Raw genomic sequence first — 12,245 nt, forward strand, 5'->3', positions numbered from 1 at the left:
TGTATTCTATTAACACTAGAAACTGATACATTTACCCAAAAATGTTTCCCAATCACTTACCCGAACTGCATTGAATACTCTCTATACATTTCCAGATCACACTCTTTGTATTTTTCTAGTTCAATTAATTCTTTTCCTGTAGGACGTACATTATCCACAGATGTTACAGCCCTCCTGCGTTGAGCCACGCTACTTCACCCATGCATACATATACAAAGGCACATTTGGGGTATCTTCGTGTATTGTAGCAACTGTTGTTGATGATGTAGTTAGTAAGTTAGAGCTCATGTTGAGCAGTGATGAGGGAGTCGTATTCCTATTGTTACATTTGCCTGTTAGTAATTGCACTATTATTTTATTCGCTTGCATGATAGGTGTTGGGCTGTTAGCAGCAAGTGGTTATGAAGCTACATACTCAGGACACGCTGTATTTGCAGGAGGAGTAGTGGATTTTTGAGATAGATCTTCAAGTAGGAGAAAGATGGCTCTTACATACGTGCAAAGCAACGCATGAGACAGTGATGGTACTGTAGCTCTTGTGTGGTGTTGTGACGTCAAATGCCTATGCATGGGCAGAGTGGGCCTGCAGAACAATGTTGTATGGGAGCTGTGAAACTGTCTTATTTGTTGGTGTTGTATGGGAGCTGTGAAACTGTGTTATTTGTTGGGTGTTGATAAAGGGCTGGGTGATGGCGGGAAGTAAATACAGTGCCAGAAATTTGTGACATTTTGCTCACTAGATTTCTAAAACAACATATACAAGCTCTAACTTTTACAAAAGTGAAACCGTTGCATTGTAAATGCTTGTTACATTTGTTAACACTGTCTGGTCATTGGTTACACTTAATTAGTGCCAATTAAACACCCAAATATAGGAACAAGTAATAGAAATGTGACCAATCAACCCTTGCCACGGTCTTCCATTGCACTGCAAAACATCTTGTGTTTTTAATAACTTTTGAACCATTTGAGCTTTTATTTTTTTGTTAAAATCTGCAGATTATTCAGCAGATGATGGATTATGTGGCAAATGTGACAAATATATAATCATGTGACAAACCTCATGGCCGCACAATTGTATAATTCCAGTCCCCAGATTGTTAGAGCCCACACTTCCTTGGCACAAATGTGATGTGTAAGACCTCAGCATAACCGCTTATTGCAATGTTATTGCCTTTCACCAATGTCATTGTCATTTGCAAGTCAATCAACTGGCTATGCACTACTCAAAGACCACAGAGTCGAGTACAGACATGTTCCTGATGTCAGGATACTTTTCTTGTCTTTGAAAGATGGAACAAAAATATAGACACTGAAGAGAGAGAGAGAATAGAGTGCAGGGGTATATTGTGTCATTGGATATGGACGGAAGTGCAGTACCCAATGATGTTTTTTACCTTATGTCTTTACAAGAGAACGCCTGGCAAAAAAGGCTAGATGCTTCTTCTGGAAAAGCGTCAATCTGTAAAATGTTGCTTGCACCAGAGTAGAGTCAGTGTCATCTTAGGATAAAAGCATCTGTGACCTTGGTGAACTCCTCCGGTAGATAGTAACAGAGACCATATTTAAAGGGGCAATATGCCACCCGTAATATATCAATGGCGGGATTGTGAGAGGCTTGAGGGTGTAATCACCCATATAATCTAGTGATCGCCACACCAAATTGTTTATACTTTGCACAGTGTAAGAGTGTACTGGCAGTAAAGAACACGCATTTTTTTAAACTGGGGTTCTGCATAAAAGGGGCTCTAGCAGAGGAGGAGCAGTGCTTAGTTTGAGAGAATTAAATATGGACAATAATAATGAACAAATATGTGCAATAATTAAGGAGGGTGCTTAGTTATGAACTTCTGTAGTTGGCGAATAGAATAAATGATCCGTTATAGTACTTAGAGGACATTGCAGAAAGAGTAAGTAGAAATAGTTTACTTTTATGGGCTTTTATGGGATACATGCAAAGTCTAGTAGAAAAGAAGGCATCTGAGATCACATGTCAAGATGGAGGTAGAAGAACATAGCCGGCAAATACAATATGCTGCAATTTCAGATATGTTAGGAACAATAGGTTGTAACAAGCACTAACAAAGCCAAAGTTTTGAACTTGACAATTGAAGATTGTATGACATTTTTTTTGTAAACATGCAATATCAAAAATAGCCTTTTTACTGAAAATGGTGCACTGTGGGATATATTGCAGTGAGAAATACAGGATGTACTGCAAAAGGGGGAAGGTTTGCCCTTGGGAACCTTGTGACCATATTTCAGGGAGTGGGCAGTAGTCTCCCCTACCCACTAGCTAGTGAATTGATGAAATGTAGCACCACAACCCCAGCTCCTCGGAACTATTTCTGGAACTGTGGGCAGTAGAAGAGGACTGGACCTGCTGTCTGCCACCTGTGAGCAGATTGGACGGGCTGGACCTGTTCCCCCTTGTACCCAGGACAAAGATATGGACTCCACGGATCAGTTGGCTGTCCTCCTTTGTGGCTAAAGGAACGTAACATTCTGCAAGGTATGTTTTTGCTGTGTGAATCCTTTCTGGCTTCACATGCTGTGCATTATTCCGGCATCTAGTGGTTGGGTCCGGAACTCTCCTTTATAGTAGTAGTCCTGTGTCTCTTTTTTTTGTAGGCGTTGACGGTCCCACCATTTGGTGTCTGTTCCAGCCCCTCTTGAAGTCCTATGCCCTCCCTGGAAGCTTCCACACATGGTCGACATCTTCAGTTTCTTTTTTTCCACCAGTGGGTCTAGAAGCATTGCTAAAGGCTCTCCAAGCACCAACAAGAAGGAAGGTTTCACTGAGAAATCATCACCATAAGAACACAAGACACCTGAGAAAACATCGGATTCAAGTCAACAAGTGTCATCACATTGATTGGAATACTGGAGAATGTCTTGGCAGGTTGCTCCCTGTTCCACGTGACATGGAAAACACACCATTTCGTTTCTGCCTGAGGAGCCACCCCAAGTTTCCACAGAAAGATAATCACAAGGTGTGCGACCTGTGCCTTATGATAGATCAAATGAGGTGATGACTGCGACACCTGTGCAAACTTTAAACCAAAGACTTTAAAGGGGAGAGAGAAATAGAGGCAGGTGCACCATGCCGTGTAAGGCCATAAGGAGACTCAGTTGCTGAAAGACTTGTGGTTGTCGAGCAAGGAGGAGGATAATATTGCAGAGGAGGTTGAAGGATAGGGCATGAATGTCGAAATCAGGGTTATTGATGTTGACAAGGAACATCACAAGTCAAAGGAGAAACGATTACAGGTCACACTGAAAAACATACAGGGTGAGTATTGCTCTTCAGACTCAAGAACACTAAAAGCTACCTCAGCTTTGAAAATTTCACTGACCTAAGTAGAAATAAGCCTTCAGGAAGCCCTGCTGGATGAAACGCGCGTGGGCTGCCATTTGTGTATGGAATAAAAGAGTGATAACTGAACACTTTTTCCAGATGCAGACTATTCTTTTCTGGACTGTATGTTCAGATACCACATATGAGAAATATTTAAATATTTTGAATTTTTGCAGACAATGTTGAATTGATCAAGTAACTCTATAATTACTTTTCTTTGGTGTGCTTTGGTGTTTGTGAGAGTAACAGGAGGGGTAGTTGGCCCCCAAGGACTCTCAATAGGCAAGCGGAGTTCATCCCCCTACTAGTAGTGCATATGGAGGTGCCTTTGCAGAGTGGTGGAGAAAGGGGCCATGACTGCTAGCAGATCCCAGCAATCCTGCTGTATGGGACTTACTGAAGGTAATAGGAGGGGTAGCTAGCCCCCATGGGCGTCCTTGGGGGCCAACTACCTCTCCTGTTGCCTCTAGTAAGTTCCACAAAGCAGGATAGCTGACAGTTGTCAGAGGCCATGCCCCTGTTCTCCACCACTCTACTAACATGCCTCCCGGCGCACTACTAGTTGGGGGATAAAGTCCTTTTGGCTCCAGAGGGACCTTGGCGGCCAAGAAGCCCTCCAGGTACCTTCTGTAAGTCCTGCCCAGCAGAATTCCCGAGTGCTGGTCAGAGGTCGTTCTCCGCCACTCTGCAAACGTGAATGCTAGTAAAAAAACGTTAGAAATTCACTGAAAAAACCAACAGGTACAGGGAACTTTATAGTTTGGAAGTAGCATTTAAAAAACCTTAGAAATTCACTGAAAAAAATCAAAGGTTACAGGGATGTTATAGTTAGCAAATACATTTTAAAAGACCATGGAAATTCACCAAAAAACAAAGGTTACAAGGATATTATGACCTCACATAATACATCAGTCATGACATGGTCAGTGACATCACTGATGACATCGGTGATGACATCATCCAGTGACTGTTTTAAAAAAGTTTATGATTGTTAAATATATATACTAAGGTGGGTGTATGAGTGTCCATATGGATGACTCAGTTGGTGCCTGACTGACTGTGTAAGAGAGTGATTAGGTGTCTCAGTGAATGTATAGGTGAGTGACTGTTTGCATAAATGAGTGCATCTGTCTGCCAGTTAATATCCAAGTGGGTGTTTGAGTGTGTTAGTGGGTACATGAATGATTATATGGGTGACTGATTGGTTGTCTGACTACCTCTGTGGTTGTCTGGGTGTCTGTGTGTATGGGTGAGAAGGTGTGTGACTGCCTGTATGGATGGGTGAATGGGCGAGTCAGTAGCTGTATGTGGTAATGTGTGCATGTCTGAGAAGCTGTATGGGTGAGTGAGCGTCTCTATGACTTTGTCAGTGATTGAGTGCATGTATCAGTATGGCTGAGTAACTGGGTATGTGAAATTCAGTATAGGTGAGTGAAGAGGTATATGAGTGACTGTATGCGTGAGTGGATATGAGAGTGGCTATATGGATGAGTGCGTGCTTCTGTCACTAACTGTATAGGCGAGTGAGTACATGTTACTATTTCTATGAGTAAGTGGGAGTGTGTGTAACTGTTTGGGTGAGTAAGTGGCTGTGTGATTGACTGTATGGGTGAGTGTCTAGGTGTGTGAGTAGTTCTATGGCTGACTCACTTAGTGTGTTATTGCCTCATGGGTGTATGAGTGGATATGTCAATGGCTGTATTAGTGAGTGAGTGGGTTTATGAGTGGCGGTATGGGTGAGCGAGTGGATGTGAGTGTAGAACTGTGAATCATTGAGCGGGTGTGTAAGTACTGGTATGGCTCTGTAAAAGGGTTTGTGAATGGTTGTGTGGCAGTGGGGTGGGCGTATAAATGAATCTGGAGGAGTTTGATTGAGTGCGTCAGAGATGCTGTAGATGATGTTGTCACTGTCATGAGTGATGTCACTGACCATGTCATGAGTGATGTAATATGTGAGGTCATAAGCAGTGCAGTGTGGGGGTGCGCGTTATAGTTAACTCTGATAACTATAAAGGCTGAATTTCTCTGGTTTCGTATGAGTAAAATCTGACCCTAACTATAACATCCCTGTAAACTTTGCTTATTTGTGATTATATATATATATATATATATATGCCGCTCACGTGAAGGAATCACTGCACACTCACGGGGATGTCTCAAGGTAGCTTTATTGGGCAGAGTGCTTGGATAGCTGTCAAGCACGGGAAGGATGATGAATGTCCTGTTTCGTCTTAAAGTCCTGACGCGTTTCGAGGGTGAAATCCCTCTTCCTTAGAGGACGACGAGCAGATTCCAGGATAGCCGGAAGCAGTTCCACATATATAGATGGCACGCCCCTATTCCGGGCAGTACTGGATGCACGGTGCCTTATGGAACTTGTATTCCAGCTGTGATTGATACCGCCGATGCTCCGTTACCCGTCTGCTTGTGCTGCACCTCAGAAGCATCCTCTAGGCGTCCCCTCGCCAGCCAGGCAACATCTCGGGGATGGGGCAGGGACGGAAAGATGTCCATGATCCCAGCAAACTGGATGTTTGCTAACTCCTCCCAAGTTGCCGCATGGCGGTGCTCAGCGCGTGCAGTTCTGCTGCGAGGCTCAATGTTCCATTAAAAGCGCTGTTTGCACTCTTGCGGCGGGTGCTGCATAGAATGGTAATGGAACCATTCACTATATGCCGCTCACGTGAAGGAATCACTGCACACTCACGGGGATGTCTCAAGGTAGCTTATATACATATATATATACATATATATATATATACATATATATATATAAAATTCCTAACTATAACGCCCCTGTAACCTATATATATATATATATGCATATGCAGACACACCTTTAAATACTTACCATGCTATGTAAAGGCATGTGTTGTAAAGGCATATTCGTGGTAGAGGCTTGCGTTGTAAAGGCATTGCAAGGTAAAGACATTGTGTGGTTATGGGTGTGTGATAAAGGCATTATGGTGTAGTGTCCACATTGTAAAGGCTGTTTCCCATTTAATGCTAGTATGCTGCTTCAGGAGAATGCATTATATGTCCTTAATCTTCTTTAGATTTCTTGCCAGTCACTCATGTTGTACAGCAAATTAATGCACTAATGATGGCATCAAGGTTGCTGGAAGGCGATTTATACCACTTTTTAGGATTCCTGAAAGAGTAAACTACCATGACAGTAAATAATTGAGAACTTTGATTGAATATTGCGTGGGACTATCATCGGATAGGATTTTTGCTGTTGTCTGGTGCTGACAATGTGAAGATGTTTGAGCCTACATTTGTCATCTTCTAGTGTGAATGGGATATTGGTGTTTAATCTGGTAAAGTTCATAATCGTATGTCGTGATCAGTTGTTACGTTTTAGATTCTCTATGCCAGTCATTTATTGGCCCTAGCATCCCTTACTGCATGCCTTCATGGTAGCAGGACAGTAGCCCCTTTACTGTAAGTGCTGTTGTGGCAGGAATTGAAATGCAAATATTACTAACATAATTAAAGTTCGATTTTCATAAATGTTTTTTCTGTTTTTTTGCTTGCAGATTGTCCTAAATTTCACAACAATGGATCTGTACAAAAGCAGCCTTTGCTGGTATGACTACATTGAAGTGAGAGATGGCTATTGGAGAAAATCGCCTCTACTAGGTAAGTAAAGACCTCTGGGCTTGAACGTGGTTTAATTAAAATGTAGCTGGGGTTGGCAAACACGCCGTGTGTAATTAATCTCTGCTTTGTTAATCCAAGTACTGTAAATGAATAACCTAATGTAACTGGGAGCTGCCCTTACATGCTCTGCATTAACAGATTCAGAGCACCACATCCGCATTTAGCACAGTACAAGGTCATGGACAGGGAAATGTTGATTTGAAAAAGAATTATGGTGGATCCGTTATTTTGATAGATTTTTTCTTCTGGGTGTGTATAGATTATTTTGCCAACACCGGGAAATGTCCTCATTATATGCACAAATCGAACATTTAAAATCATTCATGGCTAACCTATATACATTGTAAGAAATGTCATACTAGCCAAGGTACAGTGACGCAGTATTTTGAGGAGTGATCTTGTTTAAAGTGACCATGTGATGCTATTTTATAAATATGTTTTTGAATACAAACCTGCAACCAATTCGATTGTGCATTTAGCTATCGTTTTTCAGTGAAATAAACTCGCCTTCAATGAAAAGGTTTTGGTGAAAGTCATATTATCATTTGTAAAATACCAAAGCTCAGTCAGCCTGTCAAGCAAGCTTTATTCGACGATTGTCATAAAAGCATATAATACAAATACAGTTCATTGAAGAGTAAAACAATAAATAAAGTTAAAATTGAGTTCAGATAAATTAATTCTCTTAAATATATTAAAGCTCATATAACACAATACCAGGATGTACAGCAAGCATTAGTCAGCATTTACACGAAGGTGTTTTACTTCATAGAGGTGTTGCCTCTAGGGTCATGTTAGGTACAGAGCTAAACTTTGTTCTACCTGTTTTACTCATTGTGTAATATTGAATTAAGCAACAAATTTTGCTCATCTTCAATTTAATTAATTTTTTGCATCAGCCAATTAAACAAAGCTAAGCCAGCTAAACAAATTGTGACACAACGAAAATAAATATTCACGTTACCTGTAATCGAGTAATAAAAAGGATTTCCACGTCCATAAATAATCCAAAAGGAAACTAAGTATTTTGCACTATGATTCTCTCCTCACATACAAAGGGCCGGATTATGAGTTTGTTGTTCCATTGGACAGCCCAACCCCTGGTGGAGGTGTGGTGGCGGTTGGGGACCGCCTCACCAGTGGTCCTACCACCTTATTATGAGTACGGCAGTCAGAGCGTGTTGGGACTGCCGCCAGGGATCCGCGATCCCTGGGGGTGGTGAGGTGGTCTGGGAAAGCAATTTGCATGGTGGCGCCACTGAGGCACCACCATTCATATTACAGGTTTCCCCGCCACCAGTCTTTTCATGGAGGTGAGCCCGTCATGGAAAGGTGAGCCCATCATGAAAAAGCTGGCTGTGGAGAAACAAAGTGTACCCTACAGGGCCCCCTGTTGCCCCTGTGCATGGGGGGTATATGTTGTGCCCCACTGTGGACTGCTCAATCCATGCCTTCCTTTGGCAGTCCTGCGGTGGTGCCTTTATAAGGCTTACTATGAGCCCTTAAACTGCACCTCTGGGGAACGGCCATGCCACCCGCCAGGCAACAAATGTACTTGTAATCTGATGAGTGGACGGCGGACAAGTTTGGCAGTCCTGGAGCAGGGCTCTGGGGTGCGCCCTGCTCAAGGACCGTTAAACTCGTAAACAGGCCCTAAGTATGCAATTAATTAATTTGCCTCACGTTTAGTACCATCTGCCTCAGTGCCTGTTCCTACATCTCCACAGTCAGTGGAATAAGATGTTTAGATGACCTGCCCTCAGGTGAGTATGCCCCAAATCTGTGGTGCTTCCTGGCTGGTCTATTACTGGTTGGGTGTTCATCAGTATCCTTGGGTTGTTGCCCCTCTTCTTGGGTGTGTATCCTTCTGTCTGGGTTCTATGTTCTGGTCCTTAGCTCTCAACAAGTCATGGTGCATGGGCTAGGGCACCTGGATCCGATTGCTTCTGGCCTGATGGGCTTGTCTCCATATGTTCTTTACATCTCTCTATTCTTTTAGCAGTTGTTGCCAATGAGCCAGTGTCCCAGTCTGAGGTGATTCCCTGATGCCCCTTGAAGCTAGTGTGTGTTCCTGGATCACCACTCCTTGAGATGAGTTTGTTGTACTCGTTAGGGCTCTTAGATGAGGTAGGTTTGTGTCCAGTTTGTGTCACCTCTCTACCTGGCATGGTTGGCCAGCCCACAATTCCCCTTCTTTATCCTTTCCTATGTGCTCATGATCATCATTGGTTGGGGACCTGTTGTTGCTGTGGGAACCTTGAGCATCATTACCCCAAACCCAGTTCCAGCCATGCAACCTTCTGCTTGTTCCGCTCCCTGTCAGCTAGTAGTTGGAATGCTGTGTTTATGGGTCATCTACAGGCAATATCTTAGCTTAGTTTGTGGTCTGGGGTAGGGTGTAGGTGTAGGAAAGTGCCTCTTTGTGACATGGTCACCCCTCCGCTTTTTGCCTAGTAATTGGTGCAGTTTTGACCGAAGTGCACTTGGTTCCTACTATTCAGGTTTCCAGTGCCAGATCTCTGTCCCTAAAACTGCACAATTGTTCCTTCAATTGGCAATACCTTTGGCGCCCCCTGTAAGTCCTAATTAAATGGTGCCTCTGGTACCTAGGGCAAAGAGGCTAAAGAGGGCCCATATGGGCTGCAGAATATATTGTGCCACCCGAACAAACCCTTCAGAACACTCATGCAAACTGCTATTTAAAGCTGCATGGCATGGTGTAGAGAAAAGCGAAGACACAACATGGCACACCTCCTGTGTGCCATGCCTGCAGACACTGCATGCAATATAGGTTAGTCACCCCTACAGCAGGCCTTAGAGCCCTAATGCAGGGTGCACTATACTACATGAATGGACATTTCTGCACCAGCAGATATGCCCCCTTGAAGTCTAAGTCGATGCTTAGATATTACAAGTGAACAGGGAAGCCATGTTAAGTATGTGCTGGATACTGGTAATTGTATTAATAAGCCCTCGTTGATTCCAGTGATGAATTTCTTAATACATTTTACAAAAACACAAGGGAACCCACAAGGTAGATAAGGACCTTGGGTGTCAGTTTTGTACGAAAACAGTGGTCCTTATACAAAGCGAAAATATAAACGATAAATATAGACTAGAATCAGTGCTATATTGGCAGTGCCCAGCCTTACATTCAATTTAATAAAACAGTGAATTGAAAAAATAAGAGCACATGGGGACACGGTCCTGCATCCTACAGAAACACATGACATATACAGAAAGAAAAAAAACATTTCTGGCAAGACAAGGGTAGCTTGTTGAATTTAAATTGTAGCAAGCTTAGTAAAAACAGTGAATGCACTTCTTTTAACACAGTAGATTAATGTACATGCTGTTTATATTGGTCAACGTTGTTTCGATCCTTTCAAAACAATAGTAGGATCATCATCAGGACAAATGAATCACAAGCCTGAGTTAAATAGTCACCCCACCGTGAGACTGTCTGTTTATCGTCCATCGTGTATCTTGCTATAATAAGGCACTATTTAACTCAGGATTGTGATTCATTTGTCCCTCTGTAAGATGCAGGACTGTGTCCCACTATATTAATGCACTCTTCCTATTTTTTCAATTCATTGTTTCATTAATTCGAATATCTGGCTGGACACTCCCAATGTAGCACTGATTCTAGTCTATATTTATCGTTTATATTTTCGCTTTGTATGAGGGCCACTGTTTTCATACAAAAAGGATTTCTTAATACAAGCGCCAAGATGGCACATTAGAAGTGCCCCCTGAAAGCCTACCGACTGCCAGTGTGCTGGCTGACTGGTGCAGACTAGTCTGCCACCATAGACAGGTTCCTGACCTCCTCCAGGTACGAGCTAACACTCTCTGAGGGCAGAAACAATGCCTGCTCCAGCCAGAGGTGTTGTCACCTCCTACAACCAGGATGACTAAGTAATCAGCGTATCAAGGCAGAAGGCTTCAAAGGCCTCTGCCACCTTTGATATGTGTCCCAGGCTTCCCCCTGACAGGGCCCATATAACACCAGGACTGGCAATAAAATTAGCTAGTCAGGATTTCTGTTCCCCATCAGGTTAGCTCCACGACAATATGAACACGAAAACTAGAAATCCACCATCTTTGTTGTTGGTGGAATTAGGCTAACTGAGTCAGGGTTATGCCCACTTCCCACGGGAATGGGTCACTCTAAGGATAAGTAGCCCATTGGTTACTACCTGTCACTCCCCTTAAGGCCCCTAAATTGAGTATTTAGGTTGCACCCCTGATGCCAGGAGCTTAGGTTCAACAGATGCTGACAAAAGGATAAAGAAGAGCCGCAGTACAATGAGATCTGAAGACTGCTGTGGACTTTTGGCGCCAAAGCCTGCCTTCCTGCACCAGTCTTAACAGTTGTGACTGAGTGACTCATCCTGCAGTTAAGCAACTAATAAGCATTCCGGTAGACTGCCAGGCTTTTCCAAATTGCCGGCAATCTCCCTTGGGGGAGTAGAGGAGCTAATGCCCTACAGTCCGCAGGCACAGACAAAGCAAAGTCGGGTTTACCATGTAGCTGCTCCCCGGCCAGCCTGATACAGCAGACCCCAGGAAGAGGTAACTGTACTCCTGAAGGCCAGATCTGTCCCCCCACTGAGTGAGAGGACACCAGAACTGACTTCACCAATAACCGGGTACCAGATGCCTTGAAGCAACCAAGCCCAAGTTGGGACTCTTAACAGCACCAACACTGCGCAGCTGTCGAGGAACGTCAGCATCACAGAGACACACTTCCAGAGTGGCCCAGCTATCCTGATTTGTAAACCCTCAGCCAGCGAGACCAACAACTGCAAGGGCCTAGGACACACAGAGCCCAGCCGACCTATCCACTCTGCACCCGAGTGCCCCAGCCTGGGTCCCGATGAACCGACTGTGCCCCCTTGTCCCCAGAAGACTTTTGACCCAAGCCACAATGTTGGCAACTCTGGGACTAGTCACTCCCTCCAGCCTGTTTCTAGGTTGCCCCCCTTCTTTCCGCCAGTGTAGTGCGCAGAGCTACCAACTCGACCAGCACCTCTGCACCTGGATGCCCCAGGACAGGTAACGAGTAACTGCTGATGGTACTTTGGACCTTGACCCACTATGACACTAAGTCCCGTAGGAGACCCCCAGAAGCCGACCGTAAATAATTGCATGCATCATACGCCTTTTCTTTCTATAGGAAAGCATTGCTGTGTAAATACATATTTACGTGCATTGTTGC

The 12,245-nt window shown here is 43.7% G+C and overlaps 1 protein-coding gene across 1 annotated transcript in view; it reads left to right on the plus strand.

Annotated features, from left to right (window-relative positions):
• The window catches only part of TLL1 (tolloid like 1), a 363,446-nt gene that overhangs the window by 229,704 nt on the left and 121,497 nt on the right, over positions 1–12,245 (plus strand). Inside the window, exon 10 of the mRNA XM_078677025.1 lies at positions 6,898–7,000. Coding sequence (XP_078533151.1) covers positions 6,898–7,000 — 103 coding nt within the window. The remainder of the gene's footprint in view (positions 1–6,897; positions 7,001–12,245) is intronic.

Source organism: Lissotriton helveticus, chromosome 2_1 (genome assembly GCF_964261635.1).
Source record: "Lissotriton helveticus chromosome 2_1, aLisHel1.1, whole genome shotgun sequence".
In the NCBI taxonomy this organism is placed as follows: domain Eukaryota; kingdom Metazoa; phylum Chordata; class Amphibia; order Caudata; family Salamandridae; genus Lissotriton; species Lissotriton helveticus.